This window comes from Sminthopsis crassicaudata, chromosome 2, assembly GCF_048593235.1.
Source record: "Sminthopsis crassicaudata isolate SCR6 chromosome 2, ASM4859323v1, whole genome shotgun sequence".
Taxonomy (NCBI): Eukaryota; Metazoa; Chordata; class Mammalia; order Dasyuromorphia; family Dasyuridae; genus Sminthopsis; species Sminthopsis crassicaudata.
In genome coordinates, this window is record NC_133618.1 from 46495501 (window position 1) to 46517261 (window position 21761).

The window sequence follows — 21761 nt, forward strand, 5'->3', positions numbered from 1 at the left end:
AGGCACCCCCAGCTAATCTAGGATTATTCCCAGCTACCAGGATCATCCATACCCAATCTCCACCTGCCAGCTAACCCAGGGACACACACAACTAATCCAAAAGTTCTCTCTCTCCCTTCCTTCCCTCTCTCTGTCCCTTTCCCCTGCCTCTCTCCTTTCCCCCTTCTCTTTTGCTTTCTCTCTGTACCGTTCCCCTTTCTTCTTTCCTCTGTCTTCTTTTCCCCTCTGTCACTTTCCTCTTGCTCTCCTTCCTCCCCCTTCTCTTTTCCCCTCTCTCTGTCCCTTTCCCCTTCTCCTCCCCCTTCTCTTTCCCCCTCTCTCTGTCCCTTTCCCCTTCTCCTCCCCCTTTTCTTTCCCCCTCTCTCTGTCCCTTTCCCCTTCTCCTCCCCCTTCTCTTTTCCCCTCTCTCTGTCCCTTTCCCCTTCTCCTCCCCCTTCTCTTTTCCCCTCTCTCTGTCCCTTTCCCCTTTCTCTCTCCTCTGTTCCTTTTCCCTCCCTCTCTGTCCCTTTCCCCTTTTTCTCTCCTCTGTTCCTTTTCCCTCCCTCTCTCCTCCCCCTTCTCTTTTTCCTCTCTCTGTCCCTTTCCCCTTCTCCTCCCCCTTCTCTTTTCCCCTCTCTCTGTCCCTTTCCCCTTCTCCTCCCCCTTCTCTTTTTCCTCTCTCTGTCCCTTTCCCCTTCTCTTTTCCCCTCTCTCTGTTCCTTTCCCCTTCTCCTCCCCCTTCTCTTTTCCCCTCTCTCTGTTCCTTTCCCCTTCTCCTCCCCCTTCTCTTTTCCCCTCTCTCTGTCCCTTTCCCCTTCTCCTCCCCCTTCTCTTTTCCCCTCTCTCTGTCCCTTTCCCCTTTTTCTCTCCTCTGTTCCTTTTCCCTCCCTCTCTCCTCCCCCTTCTCTTTTTCCTCTCTCTGTCCCTTTCCCCTTCTCCTCCCCCTTCTCTTTTCCCCTCTCTCTGTCCCTTTCCCCTTCTCTTTTCCCCTCTCTCTGTCCCTTTCCCCTTCTCCTCCCCCTTCTCTTTTCCCCTCTCTCTGTCCCTTTCCCCTTTTTCTCTCCTCTGTTCCTTTTCCCTCCCTCTCTCCTCCCCCTTCTCTTTTTCCTCTCTCTGTCCCTTTCCCCTTCTCCTCCCCCTTCTCTTTTCCCCTCTCTCTGTACCTTTCCCCTTCTCCTCCCCCTTCTCTTTTCCCCTCTCTCTGTCCCTTTCCCCTTCTCCTCCCCCTTCTCTTTTCCCCTCTCTCTGTCCCTTTCCCCTTTCTCTCTCCTCTGTTCCTTTTCCCTCCCTCTCTCCTCCCCCTTCTCTTTTCCCCTCTCTCTGTCCCTTCCCCTTCTCCTCCTCTTTCTTTTCCCCTCTCTCTGTCCCTTCCCCTTCTCCTCCCCCTTCTCTTTTCCCCTCTCTCTGTCCCTTTCCCCTTCTCCTCCCCCTTCTCTTTTCCCCTCTCTCTGTCCCTTTCCCCTTCTCCTCCCCCTTCTCTTTTCCCCTCTCTCTGTCCCTTTCCCCTTCTCCTCCCCCTTCTCTTTTCCCCTCTCTCTGTCCCTTTCCCCTTCTCCTCCCCCTTCTCTTTTCCCCTCTCTCTGTCCCTTTCCCCTTCTCCTCCCCCTTCTCTTTTCCCCTCTCTCTGTCCCTTTCCCCTTCTCCTCCCCCTTCTCTTTTCCCCTCTCTCTGTCCCTTTCCCCTTCTCTTTTCCCCTTTCTCTCTCCTCTCTGTCCCTTTCCCCTTCTCCTCCCCCTTCTCTTTTCCCTCCTCCATCCTTTTCCCCCTTCCTTTCTTTTTTCCTCCCCTCTCCTTCCCCCCTCTGTCTCTCAGTCACCCCGCCCACGAAGGACTCGCGAATTCGCTGGGCCGCCGCGGGCCCCTCCCCGCGTCCGGCTGCACTCTCCGCGGGCGGGCCCCGGGAGCCACTATAAAGGGCCTGCCTCCGCTTCCAGCTCCCAACAGCGAAGTGCATCCGCGCCTCTCCGCCCAGCCCGGGACTCTTGGCCCCTGCCCCTTTGGCCAATCGGAGGGTCTCTAGACGCTGTCCTCGCCCCGCCCTGCAGGACCGATGGCTGGTGAGTGACTCCCCCGTCCTCCCGTCCCTCCGCGGTCCTCCCGTCCCTCCGCGGTCCTCCCGTCTCTCCGCGGTCCTCCGCTGGACAGATGCTCCCCCGTCCGCCTGTGTGGGTCGAGCCCTGGAAGGGGCCAGTTTCCCCGCAGTGGCGCGCCAGGGAGACCGGGCCCTTTCCCTCCCCCGCCCCCCAAGCCCCGCATGAGTTAAGTCTGTCACACTCGCCCCGTAACTTTTCTTTCAGTTTTAATAAGCTGTTTTCAAAATACATGCACAGTTTTCAGCATTCGCCGCTGCCAAACCTGGGGATCCAAATATTTCTCCTTCCCTTCCCCCATCCTCTTCCTTAGAGCGCAAGTAATCCCATAGGTGTCGACCATGTGCAATTCTTCTATACATATTTCCACAATGATCACGCTGCACACGAAAAATCAGATCAAAAAGAAAAAAACAATGAGAAAGAAAAAGCAAGCAAACAACCACAAAAAGTGAAAATATTCATTTGTTTCCACATTCAGTTCCTTCCGCCGGTCTCTGGGTGCAGATGGCTCTCTCCATCACAACTCCTTCGGAATACAATTTAACTTTTCATCGTAAAAGATGAAGGGAATGGACAGCAGCCCTAAGTCTTCATTTAGTCTTCCCTGACTGAAGGAACTTGGAGAGCTCCCTTCTCTGCTTCTCATATAAAGTCAAGAATTGTAGAACTGGAAGCCCTAGCAGTCCTGAATTCAACCCCCTCAGAGTTTTGTTTTGTTTTTTTAAATTAGAAATTATTTGGAGGGATTAAAGATAAGAATATTGATATCTTGCATTTCTTCTTTTGAAAACTGTGTCCTTCCTCCTAGGGAATAACTGGAGAATACCCTAATTTTTTTTTTAATTAAAGCTTTTTATTTGCAGAGCATGTGCATGGGTAATTTTTCCAACAATATGCAAAGGTTATTCCCTTACATAACCTTTTGTTGCAAATTTTCCTCTTTTTCCCCCCACCCACTCCCCTGTCTGGCAGGTGGTCCAATACATGTTAAATATGTTGAAATACATGTTAGATCCAATATGTGTATACATATTTATACAGTTATCTGGTTGTGCAAGAAAAATCAGATCAAGAAGGAAGAAAAAGAAAAACTGAGGGAAAAAAAAGCAAGCAAATAACAAGAGTGAGAATGCTATGTTGTGTTCCACACTCTGTTCCAGTGGTTCCTTTCATCACTGCACAAGTGGAACTGGTTTGAATCATTGCCCTAAATATTTTTTTCAGTTCCCTATGTTTCTAGAATATCAAACTTTTATCTAAAATATTTGATGGAAAATCTTCCTCCTTCCACTCACAGTTTTTTATTCTACCTATGTTTATTTTGTTTGGGCGAAAGCTTTAAAAATTTATGTAGTAAAAAGATCTGGGTTCAGATTCTGCTTTTGATCTATTGTGTGATCCTGGACCCCTTAATCCTCATAATAAAGAAAAGTGATCGATGACTAATATGACTAAGATTAGTGATTAATGTATGAGACATTCTATCTCCAAGGCATTTGTGACACCATCCTCTGACCTGTAGAGACAAGATTGTTTATTGAATTTTTTCAGTTTGGCTTCCTTTTTATCGATGTTTTTTTGTTTTTGTTTTTGTTTGTTTTTTGGTCATCTTCATTACTAGTAGTCATTATTTGCCTCATTCTTCTGGTTCTGTTTAACTCACATCTGTCTTCTCATGCTCCTCACGTTTCTTTTTCTGCACAATTTGGCATAATATTCACGTCACCATTTGTTCAGACATTTTACCGGTTGTTTTAGATATTGCTCATTTCTTGACCAGTACCAAATGTTTTTGTGGATGGTTGCTCTGCTAACTTTGTTGATCAGTTGCCCCTTCCTCATCTTCTTCCTGCTGCTGCTCTGGGGTTGTGGCAATTTCCTGGTTTGGGGATCCTGTAGACATCTTAAACTCAACAAGCCCCAAACTGAATTCATTGTCTTCCTGTTGACCACTGCTCCAGTTCTCCCTTCTCTGTAACTTCCCTCTTACTGTCCAGGCCACCATCCTTCTCCCAATCATGAAGGCTTGAAGCCTAGGTGCCATCCTCAACTTCCCACACTCTCCCTCACTTTCCATGCCATTGCCAAGCCTTGTCGATTTTACTTTGTAACATCTCTGGGAAACAATTGCAGTAATCTGCCGATTGGTCTCCTTGCCTCAAGTCTTTCCCCATCCAGTCTGTGCTTCACTCAGGTGTTCTTCCCAAAGCACAGATCTATCATGTCACCTACCACTCCCGTTTAGTAAACTCCAGTGGCTCCCTGTCTCCTCCAAATCAAATATAAAATCATGTTCCCTTCACAACCTCCTAACTGCCAGTCTTCTTACCCCTTTCTCCTGGACACTGTCTATGATCTAGGGATACTGAACTCTATCTTTCCTTGAACAAGACTCCATCTCCCTACTCTGGTCATTTTCCTTGGCTGTCTCCCATGCATGAAATGCTGTCCCTTCTCATCTCTGTTCCTGCTTCCTTCAAGTCCCAGCTAAAACTTTTTCCTATCAGTCTAATTGTTAATATCTTCCTTCTATTAATTGCTTCCCTTTTACCCAGTATGTATGTATCTTGTTTGTTCATTGGAGTTTACATATTTCTCCCATTAGAATGTGAGACCAGGGACTGTTTTTTGGTATCTCTAGTGCTTAGTATACAATAGGAATTTAATAAATGCATATTGACTGGCTGGAGACTCTTAAAACAGGGCTTGCTAAACTCTCTTTTTGTCCTAGAAATTTTTATGTGACCCCAGGTAGACAGGTATATAAAATAGGTATACAAATCAAGCATATAAGTGATAATAAATTTTAATTTTATGATCTCTCACATTCAGTAACCTGACCCCACAGGGCACTGAGACCCAAAGTTTAAAAATAGATAAAATGACCCTGCGTTTCTTGAATGTGTTCCTTCCTTACCTACTGTACTAGAATCCCCAGCTTCTTTCAGAGGTTCATTCTAGTACTTGTTTCAACAAGAAATTTTTTCTGATTCTCCCCTCCCCAACAACTATTAATGTTCATTATTTCTGGATATTACTTTACTTAGACACACACGCGTACGTGCGCGCGCACGCACACACACACACACATGCATATGCACACACAGAGACAGAGAAACAGAATCAGAGAAAGACAGAAACAAGATTTAAGTGCAAATGAAATGATTGAATAATTTGAACAGTGACTTGTCTCTTCTTTTTCTTTCTGGCCAATAATGGGTCTACCTGTTTCTAATTTAGTCAATGAGGAGGGGAAATACTATTTTATTTTCCTTTTGCAATATAGAGTATATTTTGGAAGATTTGTTATTAAAGAATTTTATTATTTTATTTTAATAAAATAATTAAATAAATTTTTAAATTAAAATTAAAATTATTTTTTATTAAAATTAAAATTATTTAATTAAATAAAATTTATTTTAATAAAATAATTAAATAAAAAATTAATTTATTTTAATAAGCCAGTGGAATAAAGAACAATAACTCTTTATCCCATTGCAAATTAAACTGTACAAGAAACTCTAAACATGACTAATATGAAAATAGCTACTAGGCATAACATGCCTGCATTTCCTCTATAATTGCAAGATTAAAGAAGGTGAGCTGGAGAGGGAGTCGCAGATCATTTTGGCAGTCAGACAATTTCCCTTTTCTAAGTCCTGCCCTTCCTTCTTTTATCCCCCTGTTTTTTGTTTGTTTGTTTGTTTGTTTGTTTGTTTTTTAAAGGAGTTTAAAAATCCTCTAAACTTAAATGCTTTTAAAATTCAGTGGAGGGAATGCTGAACTTGGAGCCTTTGAGATTTGAGTTCAAATGCTGCCCCAGCTACTGACTGATTAGCTGTATGACCCAGAGCCCATCACTTCTTAGTGGGTCTCATTTCCTCATCTGTAAAATGAGATAAAGTCTGGTTTCTAACGTTTCTCCCAACTTTAAATCTATGACCCTGTAACCCGAGCAGATTATCTGAAAATTTTCAAGATTTTTCATATTGTGTTGCCATTGTTCAGTCACTCAGTTGTGTTCAGCTCTTCCTGAACTCAGAAAACCCTTCTCTGCTCCTCTGTCGCTTAAAGTCTGTTCAAGTTCAGTGTTTCCATGATGTAACCATCCCAACCTCTGCCATCCCTTTCTCTTTTTGCTTTTGATCTTTCCTAACATTAGGATCTTTTCCAATGATCTTTTCCCATCTTCTCATTATGTGGCTAAAGTATTTCATCTTCTTCAGTATTTGACGTCCCAGTGAATAAGCTGAATTAATTTCTCTAAATATTGACTGACTTGATCTCCTTCCTGTCCAAGAGACTCTGAGAATCATCTTCTGTATCATAATTTGAAGGCATCGATTCTGCAGTGCTTAGTTTTCACAGTCATAAATTGTTATTGGAAAAATGACAACTTTGAGTATACAAACTTCTGTCAGCAAGGTGATGTCTCTGCTTTTTAGTACACTGTCTAGATTTGCCATAACTTTCCTTCTAAAGACCAAATGTCTTTTAATTTCATGGTTATGATCGCCATCCGCAGTGATCTTGGAACCCAAGAACATAAAACCTGACACTGCTTCCATTTCTTTTCCCTCTATTTGCCAGGAATTGATGGGACCAGTTGCCAGCATCATAGTTTTTTGGATGTTAAGTTTCAAGCCAGCTTTTACACTCTCCTCTTAGACTCTCATCTCAACAAGCTTCTTATTTCTTCTTCACTTTGTACCATTAGTGTGATATTATCTGCCCATCCGAGATTGTTGATATTTCTCCAGCAGCCTGAACTCTAGCTTTTGATTCATCTAGCCTGGCATTTCTATGCTGTACCCTACATATAAGTTAAATAAACAAGGTGACAACATATAGCCTTGTCACTCATTCTTAATGTTTCCTGTAATGTCTCTTACAGCCAGGAAAGCACTGATAGTTCTGGCTCACTCGGAGAAGACATCCTTCAACTATGCCATGAAAGAAGCTGCTGAGGAGGCTCTAAAGAAGCAAGGCTGGCACGTGACAGTGTCAGACCTGTATGCCTTGAATTTTAACCCACTGATCTCCAGGAAGGACATCACAGGTACTTGATCTCCTTCTCCTTGGGCCGGGTTCTCTGGACCCAGGACTATCTCCAGGATGGCACCTATTTCTCACTCCTCTCTTCCTTCCTTCTTCAGGTGATCTAAAGGACCCTGACAACTTTAAGTATCCAGTGGAATCTGTTCAGGCTTATAAGGAGGGGCGGCTGAGCTCAGATATTGTTGCTGAACAGAAGAAGGTGAAAGATGCAGATCTTGTGATATTTCAGGTAAGGACTTGGGGAGGGGGAGTGGTATGACTGGCATCTCCCATTAATATCAAGCTTGTTTTTCCTTATCTGTATGATCTTCAACAAGCCCCATTCCATCTTTCTTTAGGCTCTTCTTCTATAAAATGGGACCAGTACCACTTACCTCATCTACCTCAGAGGACCTTTGTGAGGGGAGAATGAGGGTGTAGATATAGAAGTGATTTTAAGTTAAATGTGATCATGTAACCATAACTACTGATATTTGTATAATCCTTTGAAGGTTGCAGTAACATGTCCCATCTTCATTGGATGCTCACAAAAACCCTAGGAAGTACGTAGTTGAGGTAGTATATGTGTTGTTCAGTCATTTCAACTGTGTCTAACTCTTCATGACCCCATTTGGGGTTTTCTTGGCAAAGATACTCAAGTGGTTTGCCATTGTCTTTTCTAGTTCATTTTATCGATGAGGATATTGAGGCACCAGGGTTAAGTGACATGACTGGGTTCACACAGCTACTAAGTGTCTGAGGCTGACTGCACCATCTAGCTGCCCTGAGATAGGGTAGTTTAGTGGATAAAGGAGGGCTTGACTTTGAGCTTATCTTCTATTATTTATTTATTTTTGGTATGAACAGGGAACTTTTGGCATGAAAATTCCATTCACTGAAGCAGATTAATAACCTGCTGGCAACCTATTTTTTTATTATTATTATAGCTTTTTATTTACAGAACATATGCATGGGTAATTTTTCAACATTGACCCTTGCAAAACCTTCTGTTCCAACTTGTCCCCTCCTTCCCTCCACTTCCTCTCCCAGATGGCAGGTAGTCCAATACATGTTAAATATGTTAAATCCCATATATGTATACATGTTTATACAGTTATCTTGCTGCACAAGAAAAATCAGATCTAGAAAGAAAAAAAATTGAGAAGGAAAACAAACAATAACAGAAAGAGTGGAAATGCTCTGTTGTGATACACAGTCAGTTCCCACAGTCCTTTCTCTGGATATAGATGGCTCTCTTCATCACTGAACAACTGGAACTGGTTTAAATCATCTCATTGTTGAAGAGAGCCACGTCTATCAGAATTGATCATTGTATAGTCTTCTTGTTGGCAACATGTGTATATATATATATATATATATATGTGTGTGTGTATATATATATATATATATATATTTGCTGAGGCAATTGGGGTTAAGTGACTTGCCCAGGGTCACACAGCCAGGAAGCGTTAAGTGTCTGAGGCCAAATTTGAACTCAGGTCCTCCTGACTTCAAGGCTGGTGCTCTATCTACTGCGATAGAGTGGATATTTTATTTTCAAAGATATGCTTTTTATTTTTTTCATTTTATTCTATTTTCAAAGATATGCCTTCATTCTGAAATCCTTCCCACATTGAGAAAGCAAGAAAACCAAAAACCCTTGTTATAAATACATATAATCATGCTAAATAAATTCCCACATTGATCATGGCCAAAAAATATAAACATACAACATATACATTATATAGATGTGTGTCTTTGTGTATATAAACTGAGACAAACAGGATCCCACAGCTAGTAAATGTCTGAGGCCAGATTTGAACTCAGGAAAATGAGCCTTCCTGACTCCACCAGGTTGTTTTCTCATTCAATAGGTCTTCATAATACTTCTCCCTGAAGTCTTGCTTCCTGCTAGAGCTGGGAGAATATCCTAATTTTGACCCAGCCAGTAAATCTGTCATTTGGGCCAACAAGACTATACTCAATGACTCCATGTTATTGGTCTAGTTTTGCTTTTTGAGACTGAAAATAGACCAAAGAAGACATTGGCAAAACTTCTTTGGAAGGGGGAAGGGAATAAGTACTTATTAAGCACCTACTATGTGTTAGACACTGTGCTAAGCACTTCTTCAAATATATTATTTGATCTTTTCTGGAAGATTAATGCTCTCTGAGGCATTTCCAGATACCATACAGTAGACTGCAGAAGACCATTGCCTTTTCATTCTTTGCCTTGCTCTGAAGCTTACTACCATATATCCACAGAATCACAGAAGTCAGGGTTGGAAGAGATCTGGGTGGTGGGCACTCAGAATAACTCAGATCTAAAATGGGCATCCTGCCTGAAAAACCTCCATTGAAAGAGCCTGTTTGACTTGGAAATGGGTCTAAATGATTGGGAAATTTTTCCTGATCTAAAGTTTCAATTTATTTCTTTGGAAGTTCCATTCGTTCACATTAGCCTTGGGACTAAATTGTTACTGTTGTTTGTTCTTTGTTTTCAAAATAATACCAGTGACATCATGAGATGATGTCTTGACTTGCACATGAATTGGATTTAAGTGAAACAGAATTGAGGCATTAAAGTCCAATCTTAGGACAAAAGTCAAAATGACTGTAATGGCCTGTCTGTGGTTCTAAGCCATCTTCATATATCTCAGAACATATTGTTCTCATCCATCCATTCCCACAGGGGAAGGCTTCATATATTTCAGGTAGATCTTTTTCACTGATGGGTTTGAGGCCTTGGGGCAAAAATAGAACAAGGTTAGATTGCCTTTCCATGTGATTACACTTTGAACAGTCAAAGACAGTTAACCCTTCTTCAGTTTATATATTACAAATTCCTTCAGACTATCCATATATATATATATATATATATATATATATATATATATATATATATATATATATTTAATAATATCCTTCAGCATCCTGGTTATTCTAGTACCACAACTTTCCATCTTAATAATGTCCCTTCTAAACTGTGGGAATCATAATTGAACATAGTACTCCAGATTGGCTCTCATCAGCTCAGAGTATTAAGTGTCCTAGTATGTGCTAGGTACTGTGCTTGTCTCTGGAGATGCAAGTACAAAGAATTAAATAATTCCTGCTCACAATGTGCTTATATTCCAAGGAGAGAAACATCAAATACATAGAACTTATTCAGAATAAATATAAAATAAACAAATACACATGTAGACAAAATAGTCAAATATCATTTCCTTTAGGAGGGAGGGCACCAGCAAGGAAAGGCTACAAGGAGAAGATGGTGTTTGAGATGCATCTTCAAGGAAGAAACAGATTCTGTGAGGGTTTCTTTATTCCAGTAGTCCAACATCTCACTGGCTTTTCTGGCTGCCACTTCACATTGCTGACTCATACTGAGCTGGCAGTCCACCCTTCTTCATTTGATTAATCCACTTTGTTCAGCGTTGCCAAGGTTGCCATGGTAGCTTTTAGGCCAACATCTCCCACAAGACATTTTGGACTGCCCAGAGGCTTTCTCTGCTATTCTATTTTTCTGTCATTGTTTGTTTGTTTTGTTTTGATTTTAATCTGGGACAATTAATTCTTTTGTCTCATGTGGTTTTCATTTGTGATTTCTTGAAATAGAGCTCTGAAAAATCAGGCCTTCATAAAAATGGAGCTACCTGATTCTGCTTTTAAACAGAAAATCATTCTGACTCTCACTGATTAGCCAATAATCCAGTCCCATCCCAAGCCTCTCTTAAGTATTATTTGGGTTTTCATGGCTCAGAGTGAATGCAAATAGCAAGTGTTTCTGTTCTAGCCAAAAACCCTGAAGGCTGTCCCTTCCCGGTTTGATTTTTTTTTTTTTTTTGAGTGGTCAAACTAGTCCGTCTTTAGCTTCATTTCTTCCCTAGCCTTAAATCACTGAACGGATGTTGCTTCAGACAAATTGAGACCTGGGGAAGACCTTAGTTTAAAAAGGCCAAGGTTTCCCACTGCTTCCAGGGCCATCTTTAGTCATCTTGATCTATATCTGACCATTGGACCCAGAAGAGAAAGAGGCTGGTGGCTTTATACAGTCCTCCTTCACTTAAATCCACTTCACTTGTATGTCCATGACATCAACTCCCTGACATCATCAGTTCTTTTCTAGAATGAAGGATGAACAACTATGTGATTTTGCCCTCCAGATTTCCCATCATTTCCTAATGTTGTGGTGATGCTGCCTAACAGTTAACTAACCCTTTTCCTCCTATTTATGTCTAGATTTCAGTTATTGTCTACAGTAGTGCCTGGTGACTACTTGAAAAATTCTCCCAGGGAACCAAAAGTTTATTCTAAAAGTTTGGAATTGCATGTTGCAAGTCTGAATATATTAAGTAATTTTTATAAGCAACCTTCGATTCAACTATCAGAGAGCTCAGAAATCATTAGGCTTACAGGAAACCTATTTTTCTAAGAAAAAAGGTGTTTGGGTTTGTATTTTTCCCCCTACTATACATAGATTGGTTGTTTCTTAATGACATGGCATGATGTTAAGCACTTTTATTGTGGTAAAAGATTTTGAAGGATGGATAAAGTCCTAGACCTGGAGACTTATTATAAGCTATTCATTTATTCATTATCTTTCATTATTATTAGCTTGTGGCCATGAACAAGTTTGCCTCAGTTTCCTCATCTATAAAATGGGACATAATTGCACCTACCTGCCAGGATAAAGTGAGATAATATTTGTAAAGCATTTTGTAAACTTTAAAGCATGATGTAAATGCTAGATATTAGCTATTTTTAAAAATGTTTCACATTGGATTTAATCTGAGGCATCTTGCTAAAGCCTGGTTGATCTTTAGATATGTTACTAATAATATTAATACTGAATTCAACTGACTTGAACTCAGTTAAAAAAAAACACTAATGACATCTAGAGATTATGAATTTTCAGTATCAGACTCCCTACCCCTAACAAAAGTCATTCCTGACCCCAAGCTGCCCGAGCCATCCCTTTGGTGGGCATACATTATTTGATCAAGTCCAAAAGTGGAGAGATGTTTCCTAAAGTTCAAGTACTTTTCCCATTATCTATTTTTTTTAAAAAGAAATAAACTTTTACTGATATCTTTTGTTTTTACATTACCTAAATTTCTCCCTATAGTGTACTTTCTTTCCTTCTCAGAGAACATCCTTTGTATTTTTTTTTAAAAGGAGAAAAGAAAAAGAAAAAAAGGGGAGGGAATCCAACAAAACTGATGAAGACTTAAAAATATAGACAATTTATGCAATGTTCTGTGTTTGGAAACCTCTTTTTCTGCAAAAGAGTTAGGAAAGATGTCTTTTCATGCATTTTCTTCAGCCCAAATGTTCTCTGCAATTTTGCAACATTCATTTTGAGATGTTTTGTGGTGGGATTGTTCCTTCCATTTGCCCCGTCGTAGTCATTGGGTATGTTGTTCTCTTGGCCCTGCTCATTTCATTCTTCTTCAGTTCATGTTAAGTCTTCCTGTGCTTCTCTGTATTTATCATATTTGTCCTAGTCCATTCTTACGTTCATGTAGGACAAATGAGGACATTTATTCTTTACTCCAGGGCAGCTAGGTGGTGCTGTAATGCATAGAAAATGCACTATAGTCCCAGAATCAAAGCGATCTGTGTTCAAATGCTTCCTCAGACACTGATTGTGTGACCCTGGGCAAGTCACTTCTCCCTGTCTTCCTCAGTTTCCTCAACTATAAAATGGGCTGGAGAAGGAGATGGAAAGCCCCAAATGGAGCCACAGAGTCAGCCACGATTGGCTGTGGACTGGCTACAGTATTTTGTTCTTTACTCCAATTTTGTCATAGTTCAACAAGGATTAGAAGCCAAACAGTCTGCTACAAAGATTTTCTTTCATGAAGAAATACCGGAGCCAGCCCCAAGCCAATTGAGTGGCTTACTTTGTGAGCATTCCTTTTTGGGAGTCGGTGAGAGCCTGTGGTTTATGAGGAGGAGGTGCCTTCCAATCATCCTATTTATTCCTGTAGCCCTAAGCCTGGGAATATATTTAACTGGCGCATAATATATGAAAGTACATTCTACCTTAACCATTTCTACCTCAGTTCGCCATCATTTGGGACACTTTAGCAAACCTTGGGCATAGTCATTCACACTGACTCATTTCAATTCCTGGACAATAAGGGGAATGATAATGTGACCAACAGTTTGCTTTTTTTCTTTCTGCTAGTTAAAAAAAATGGTTTATTCCAGTCAAAAAAGAAAGGGCTCTAGGAGGCCAGAGAGGGCAAGTTACTCTGAATAAATTGGGAAATCCCCCATCCCAGCAACATCCCTAATACAGCATAAATGTAGAACAGAGAGATGTCAAGCCCATATAGAAATAGATCCTAGCATATTATCTTAGAGAAATCTCAAATTCACATCTTCTATGCTATACTATATTTTTATTTTATTTTTGTTAAATATTTCCCAATTACTTTCAATTTTTTTTTTCCCAATGAGGAATTGTGGTTAATTTACTTGCCCCAGGTCACTCAGCTAATAAGGGCTAAGTATCTGAGGTCTGTTTGGAACCCAGGTCCTCCTGACTCCAGGGAGAGTGCTGTATCCTTTATAGCGCCACCTAGCTGCCCCTCCCGATTACATTTTAATCTGGCACTGGGGAGTGGTATGGGTTCCAGGTTTGACTCCTTTCTTGGATAGTGCCAGGCCCGGAGCCATAGTTCTGAACATGAAAGGAATCTCAGAGAACATCCATTCTGAACCTTTATGTTACAGAGATAGAACCCGAGTCTCAGACAGATGAGGTGATTCCCTTAGATCAGAGACTGAATTTGACCTGAGACCCTTTAATTGCAGTCAGTGGAGCCTCCCAGCTGCTTTTTCCCAGAATAAAAAAAAAAAAAAATCTACACTCAAATCCTGTTTCTGACGTTTACTAAACCATGACTCAAATGGTGTAAATGGTCTCTAAAATCCTCTGCAGTAATTATTATTACTTAGCCAAAAAGAAAAAGAAAAAAAAATCCAAAACACCACCCAAAACCTACTAACCACTTTCTTCTTCCATTTTGTCTTTCAGTTTCCAATGCAGTGGTTTGGGCTGCCTGCTATCCTAAAGGGTTGGTTTGAAAGAGTTTTCATTGGAGAATTTGCATATTCATATGCAACCATGTATGACCAGGGACCCTTTAAGGTAGGTGGCTGGGGCTGGCTTTCTTGTAGTAGTTTGGATTTCCGAGGTATTCTGGTTTTAAAACTCATCAGGGATCAGAATCAACTCCCGTAACTTTGGGAGGATATTTAGAAAGAGCTGGAAATTAAGCAGGGGGAGTGAAAAACCAGGAGGTGAAGGGATATTTCTGCACATGTAGCCATTTTCAGGTAATGTGATATTTATCCTTCGGGTTGCAAACAGTGTAAGAGAAGAAAATCTGTATTCTCCTTTGTCATCAATTTTAAGTATCTCTTGGTCCAAGATTCCTATTACAGAAATGGTTTGTTGGGAACTGGTCAGAGGCCATTACAAAATGATGATGTGGTTTCTTTTCCTCAATGACCAAAATGGGTCCTCAAGACCAGATTCTAGAGTCTGAGTCACTTAATTGAGACCTTTATCCTGGTCAGCAACATGGTGTACCCTGGGCACATATTTCAGTTCAATCCAATAAACAGTAATTAGTTAAGCACTTAGTGGGCTTTGGTAGACCTACAGGTAGGCGGAGAGCTGGGCTAGCCAGGCCCTCAGCACACTTCAGCCACAGCCTCTGTTCATGGATGGCCAGCCTCTGGGCAGGGGCAAACCAGAGAAAGCTCCTCTCCTCCAGGAGGCACTTACCAAATTAAAATTGTAAATACTTGACTGCTGGGACCTCAGAGTCCTCCCCAGTTCCTTATTGTTGCTAAATCATTCTTTTTTTAATTCATCCAGTCACCATCTTGTATCAGCTCCTTATCTCCTCTAGTCTGAACTACTCCTGATTGGTCTCCCTGCCTTAACTCCCCTATGCTGAATTTTTATTTATTCTATATTTTCCTATATATGTATACATTGAATCCCTTAGCACAATTGAAGCTCTACAAAAGCAATGGCTATTGCATTTGTGCCTTTCCATCTCCAGTTCTTAGCATAGTTCCTTGTATACAGTCAGCATTTAATAAATGTTTTTGTTGGTTGACTCATTTATGCACTTAACAAACATTTAAGAGGATAAATACATCCATTCAACATTTATTGAAAAGACACCTACTAAATGTTTGAATGTGCGAATAACGTTGGAGACATAGAGTTTAGACAAGATGTAGCCCCGACCCTATGAATCTTATAGTGTAGTAGATATTATCTCAAATGTTTTTGTCCCCAGTTTCCTTTTTACCCTGTGGAGTCTTAGAGAAACAAGCATAAAGACACAATTGCCCCGCAACTTTAGGGAAAAAATTTTTTATAAAGTACTTTATCATTAAAAATATAGGGTTGCATCTATTTATATCACATGATATATGATGTATCAGACATGTATAAATATGTCTGTGATATATGACATGTATAAATAATACATATATGAACTTATTTATATATATTTCTATGCTCATCATTATATTCACATTACATGTTGTATAAGTAATTTACATTATTAAATGTGTAAATTATATATATATAATATGTATGTTACATTATTAAATGTGTAAATTATGGATATTATAAAACTTTATATGGCCAAGGACATGTTTAAAGGATTAAATAAAAATGAAGTAACATTTGATTCTACAGTCTATAGGGAGTTGCTGATGTTGATTGAGTAGGAGAGTAACTTAGACCTTTGGGGATATTAATTGGAGAGGGGAAACCAATTAGAAAGTCACCCACAGTCCCTACTTTGGAGAGCACTGTTTTAGATCTTACACGTTTTGTAGTACCGTCATTGGAGGTAGCAGCCTCTGTTAATTTCAGATCGAGGGCTCCCTTTTCCTCCCACATTCACTCGCCAAACAACATTCTTGCCCGCAATTGTCACCTTCCCACCTGTTCAGACGCTCCATCCGTATCCCACCTGTTTTCCATTTCCTCTGTCACTATTTCTGCAGAGTCATCCTCACTCAGTAGGGTGGAGGTGCCCCAGCATTAAGCCCATAGGGTAGGATGATGCAGTCATTTCCCAGGAGCTACCTCATTAATCTCCTGTCATCATCAGTATCGCCTCTCTGAGGTCTGGAGAATAATGAAGTTTTTCTTCCCCAGAACAAGAAGGCCGTGCTCTCCCTCACCACTGGAGGGGCTGGCTCCATGTATTCACTGCTCGGCGTCCATGGGGACATGAACGTGCTTCTCTGGCCCATCCAGGTATCTTATTTTCAGTGTATTTTGGGTTAATAAATGAACCTTCCCTGGAAGCTCTGTTGTGTAGAGGCAGAGCGACATGTGGCGGGAGCTACATCGCAGAGAACTCCCGGCATGGTGCACTCATTCCTTCCTTCACCAGCAACCCCTTCAATGCCAGTTGTGTGTCTTGCCTGATCTGCTTATACAAAGACCCCTCTGATGACTCTGACCCTGAAACCTTCTGAGGAGAAGCAGGGTCAGGGCTGACCTTGTGGAGTTGAAAAAAATGGGTTTCCAAAGCCACCTCTGATGAATGCAAAGAGAGCTGCCATTCATCCAGCATTCTAAGCTCTGCAGAGTACTTTGCATGCCTCATCTCACCACAACCCCATGAGATGGCTGAGATTATCACCCCCATTTTGCAGATGAAGAAATGGAGGCTGAGGAACATTAAGCCATTTTGCCCCATGTGTGTAGGTACCTGAAGCAGGATGTAACTTTGAAAACAATAAGTGCTTACGCTAGCTTGTCAGGGCTCCAGACAAGGGAAGTTAGACATGAGTTGCCAGGGGTTCCTCGGGGATGGCTTTTCCATTCTAGAAGGTCCCTCTGAAGATGAAGTTACAGGTCCAGACGCCTGCCCCCAGACCCAAAGTCAGAAGTGGGGCAGTTCTCATTTCCAGAAGCGCTTTTGACCAGTGGAAATCCTTCTTGCTCAGTTCCTCTGTACCACCCGCAACCTTCTTAGCAGATTCTGCTGTCCGCGCCAATGTCTCTGCCTCCCTGCATAACCAAGACCGAAGCAAGCCCCATTTTTCTTAATAGAAGTGTCAGCCTCGTGGCCCTCTCAGACCAAATATGGTTGTTATTTAGGGCAACTACCATGAAATGCCCCTGGGGATGCCGGGGTTGGGAGCTTCCGGCTCTCTTCTGACGTACAATATCCCCCAGCTTTTGTAGCTTCTCTAGTCATTTGGCTGGTTGAGTGTCCAGAGAGGGATCTCAGAGAAATCTCTCAGTTGGCCTGGACCACGAAAACAGTTACTATAAGTATCTGGCTCCTAGAGGCCCTTTTTCTATTTCTTTGATCTCTTTTTGCTCAGGGTCTAGCAGTGATGGCACATGCTGTGTAACTGGCCGAGTCTTTCAACTCTCATGGGCTCAAGGGTGAACAGGGCAACTCTGTCTGTGTCTCTCTATCTCTCTGTGTGTCTGAGCCCCATTTATCTCTTTCTGTGTCTCTGCTTTTCTGTCATGTCTCTCTGTGTGTCTCTACTTCTCTATTTCTTTCTGCCTTTATCTTTCTTTGTCTCTTTTTTTCTCTCAGTCTCTACATCTATCTCTCTGTCTCAGTGTGTCTCTCTTTCTCCCTGTCTCTGTCTCTTTCTGTGTCTCTGCTTCTCTATTTCCTTCTGTCTCTCTATCTCTCAGTCTCTGTATCTGTCTGCCTGTCTCTCTGTCTCTATTTGTGGCTTTCCTCATTTGTCTCTCTCTGTGTCTCTGCCTCTGTGTTTCTCCCTGTCTCTCTGTCTCTCTCTCCTCTCTGTCTCTTTAGATTCCCTTCTCCTGGGCTGACCCCACATTTCACTAGTCTAGGGAACTTGCAGTAAGGAAATTCCTTCCCAGGGAAGCTTGGCGTCCGCTCTGCAACCCATCACCTTGTGTCTGGGGCACTGAATCATCGGGTCGGTCAGTCGGTGCCCGCCAGTGGAAGCCAGGCTCTAAGTAGCCGGGTTTCCTGGGTCGTTTTGCAGAGCAGCTCAGTTACATACATTCTGGAAAGCTGCGTGCTTTCCCTGCATTCTCTGACTCACCTCCATGTCTTCTGTATTCTAGAGCGGCATTCTGTACTTCTGTGGTTTCCAAGTCTTGGAGCCTCAGCTCGTCTACAGCATTGGGCACACTCCAGCAGACGAACGGCTTCAGATTCTGGAAAAATGGAAGAAGCGCCTGGCAACCATCTGGGAAGAGAAGCCGCTGTCCTTTGCTCCGAGCAGCTACTTTGATCTGAACTTTCAGGCGGGATTCTTGCTAAAAAAAGAAGTGCAGGAAGAACAAGAAAACAAGAAAGTTGGGCTTTCCGTTGGCCACCACTTTGGCAAAAGCATCCCAACTGACAACCAGATCAAGGCCAAGAAATAGGACACCACAAAACTCGTTTTCTCTTAGGAATTTATCTAATGAACTTTTTAATTTTTAGTCTTCTTGACCTGGCTCTTCAGGGCTCTCCCCTCCTATATTTTGGGGATCGAATGAAGACGAATAGGTGGCACTAGTTACTCTTTGTATTTGAGTTCTTCGCTTTAGTGGGAGCTAAGACTGGCCCATGGTGCTTTCTTTTCCATATTAGGTTGACTGGCCCTAATGTAGTTCCTAATTATTTTCAATACTTGGAGTTTACCTATAAGGTGAGATTAAGCAAACTTTTTATTGTTGCAGAATGAGAGCTGGAATTTATACAGAGCAGAACTTTGTAAATGTATTTTAAAATTAAAAAAAGTTTATTCACGTGAGTTTTTTTTCTTAATTTAAAAAGGAGCTAGCCTGCAGCAAATGAATGGTACCCAGAAAAAGCAAGACCAGGCAGACTTGTATACTGGTGTCTAAAATCCTATCATCAAACCATTTGTGTTTCAAAACCTCCGAGGTATTTACCTGATTTATATAAACATGAGAATAGATTCTAACCTTCTATTTAACAGGAGCTGTGACTTTTAAGTTTTACTGTATTTGTAATTCAGCGTTTTCAGACTCCCTTCCTCCCCCTTCAAATGTTTCTGTTTTATTCGACATCCATCCTTTTTTCATTGATAATTAGATTCAGGTTTACAGAATGTCATTTTGATTTGTAGCTTTGGCTCCTTTGTTTTTCAGAATATAATATTCCATTCCCTTCTGTGGTTTTTAATTGATAAGAGTATTTAAATTTCATTTTCTGTAGGTCGGGAGGTCTTTTGGTTGTTTGTAGAATTTGTTATTTGCCCTCAGAAATGGATTGCTTAATTTAAATGCCACGTACATACAGAATTGGTTTGTTTGTTTATTTGTTTTCTGGGAAGTGATTCTGTGGGTTTGTTTATTGGTGCTTTCTTTTCTATATTGAGAAATTCTGCATAGAATTCTTGTAATCTTTCTTGCATTATGGTATTTGTCATACTCTTTTCAGAGGTTTATGATCCCTCAGTTCTTTTTACACATTTATATTTAAGGTCAATGTTATTTAGCTTGTATGATGATCATGTATAAATTTAATGTTATTGTTTTTCTTAGGTCATTTTTTCTAAATTATCCTTCACTCAAATATATTTTCATTCTTAATCAATTGCTCTCTCTTTTGCTTCTTTGGAAAAACTCACCATAATGGGTTCAGATTTTTACATTTTCCTAATTATTTTGACTGTGAAGGCCCTAAATTTTTCTATTTATTCTGTTTTATTTTGTCTTTCAAGATTCTTTCCCCCTCTTAAACCATTGAATAAGAAATTAAGATTTCATATTAGAATTATAAGCTCACTCAAATCTAACAGGCCTGAGCTTCTAAGTTATAGGAACTTGACCGTTCCATAAACTCTGTATGTCCTTGACAATAGATACCAGGAACTAGCCATTCTTGGACATGCTTATGCTTAGGGCTGGGTGGCTTCCTCCCTGTGCATATGCAATTGATAAGGAAACACTTCTAGGGTTCGGAGTGAGTCAACATGAATATATAGATAAGTTTTGGGCGGGAGCCTTCTTTGTCTGAAAACATATAAAAAGCCCTGGTTGTAAGCCGTAGTAGAGCTTCACCCTCGGGGAGGAAGCTTCGCCCAGGAAAATCTTTACACAATTCAAGTTGAGGCTGAAACGGGGCTCCCAGCCATTTGAGGTTCCCTTGAATTGGTGGTGTATTCTCGTCCTCTATCTGCTATAATTGTCATGTTGTTAATTGTTCTTATTTCTATTTGTTTTTGTTGTGTAAATCTAAATTGTCTGTACCTTGTCTTATTTGATTAAAACTTTTTACTTTCACTTTTTAACTGAGCTTGAGAGCGTCATTTATAGGAGCAAATCCGAACTTTCCTTTAAAATCATAATACAACTATGTGGGACCATTCTACTGCAGTTCCATTCTTGCATAGAAATTCACAGGATCCTCTGTCTAATTTCCTTTGTTTCACAATACTTAAAGATCTTTATCATTATTTTATTTTATTATTATCATTTTAATTCCATTTATTTTAATATATTCTCCATAATTTCATCTTCTTTTACTCTAGATTTTAAACTAAAGTATCTCAAGTTGTTTTTTTTTTGTTTTTTTTAAATTTGGTTTTTCCCCTCTTATATTTCCCTTTTGCTCACATAACTGTCTCCTTTCCCTTTAATGGTAGGTACCTGGGGGCTGGATCTCAAAGTTAAGTCTTTAAAATCACTAACATTTGACATATAGGATTGTCTAATCTTGTTACTTTCTCAAATGTTTCTATTCTGATCCCAATTCCTTTAGGAGGATCAGGTGCTATTGAAGATTCACTCATACGTGAAAGCATAGAGAATAACACTCTTGCAGGTAGAGACTTTCCACTTTTAGGCTCAATAGTTACACAAATAAATTTACTTATAAGAGGCTGACTTTACTCCAATTATAATACAGAACTTGGGAGGGCACTTAAGTACTTAGTTCCCGATTATTCTTACATTATTTTGAAACACTTGTGGACCCTTATTTTGCACAAACATATACATCCAGTAACAGACAAGTGATCAGCCCAAGCACCAATTCACCCACTCATTTGGAATATTGAATGACTACCTATTTAGATTGAAAATGGTAAGCTCCTAAACACTCGCATTGTGCCCATGTCTTCCATTAATCACTTACTAGAAGTTTGCTATAAGAGAAAAAAAAAAAGGAACATGAATTTCATGGTAATTATAGGACAAAGGGAGGAGGAGCTGCAAAGTGTCATTACATGTGTCATTAGGGATTTACATTATGCTTAATCAGCAGCTCTAATTTTGGGCCTGGATCCTAGGGCGACATGCCAGCACCCTTGGATGAGTGCCTAGACCAGGGGTTCTCAAACTACGGCCCACGGGCCAGATCTAGCCTGCTGAGGAGGTTTATGCGGCCGGGTTATGGCAAATGGGCTGAGGGCGGAGACACAGTGTGAGGTTTTGTTTTTACTATAGTCCAGCCCTCCAACAGTCTGAGGGACTCTGAACTGGCCCCCCTCTAGAAAGTTTGAGGACCACTGGCCTAGACCTTCAAGATTACGTGATAAACACAGTGAAGGTTGTATTCTGGTTGCTGTGTCCTTGTTAGGTCTTGCTATAGTTTGCCTCTGGTTTTCAACTAGGAACCTCACAAGGCCATGTGCTGG

The 21761-nt window shown here is 40.9% G+C and overlaps 1 protein-coding gene across 1 annotated transcript; it reads left to right on the forward strand.

The window, feature by feature from the left end:
- The first annotated feature begins 1898 nt into the window (after positions 1-1898).
- On the forward strand, positions 1899-20414 carry NQO1 (NAD(P)H quinone dehydrogenase 1). The gene is made up of 6 exons (XM_074286096.1): positions 1899-2036; positions 6967-7131; positions 7229-7359; positions 14158-14271; positions 16315-16416; positions 18232-20414. Exons 1-6 carry the CDS (start codon positions 2030-2032, stop codon positions 18535-18537), a joined length of 825 nt encoding a protein of 274 aa, XP_074142197.1. The 5' UTR covers positions 1899-2029; the 3' UTR covers positions 18538-20414.
- Positions 20415-21761: the final 1347 nt, after the last annotated feature.

What these genes read in the sequence shown, in the direction of transcription:
- NQO1 (XM_074286096.1), top strand. An exon ending in CTCCAGGAAGGACATCACAG is followed by an intron (nt 7,132 to 7,228) that starts GTACTTGATCTC and finishes TTCCTTCTTCAG; the next exon opens with GTGATCTAAAGGACCCTGAC. An exon ending in CAGATCTTGTGATATTTCAG is followed by an intron (nt 7,360 to 14,157) that starts GTAAGGACTTGG and finishes TTTGTCTTTCAG; the next exon opens with TTTCCAATGCAGTGGTTTGG.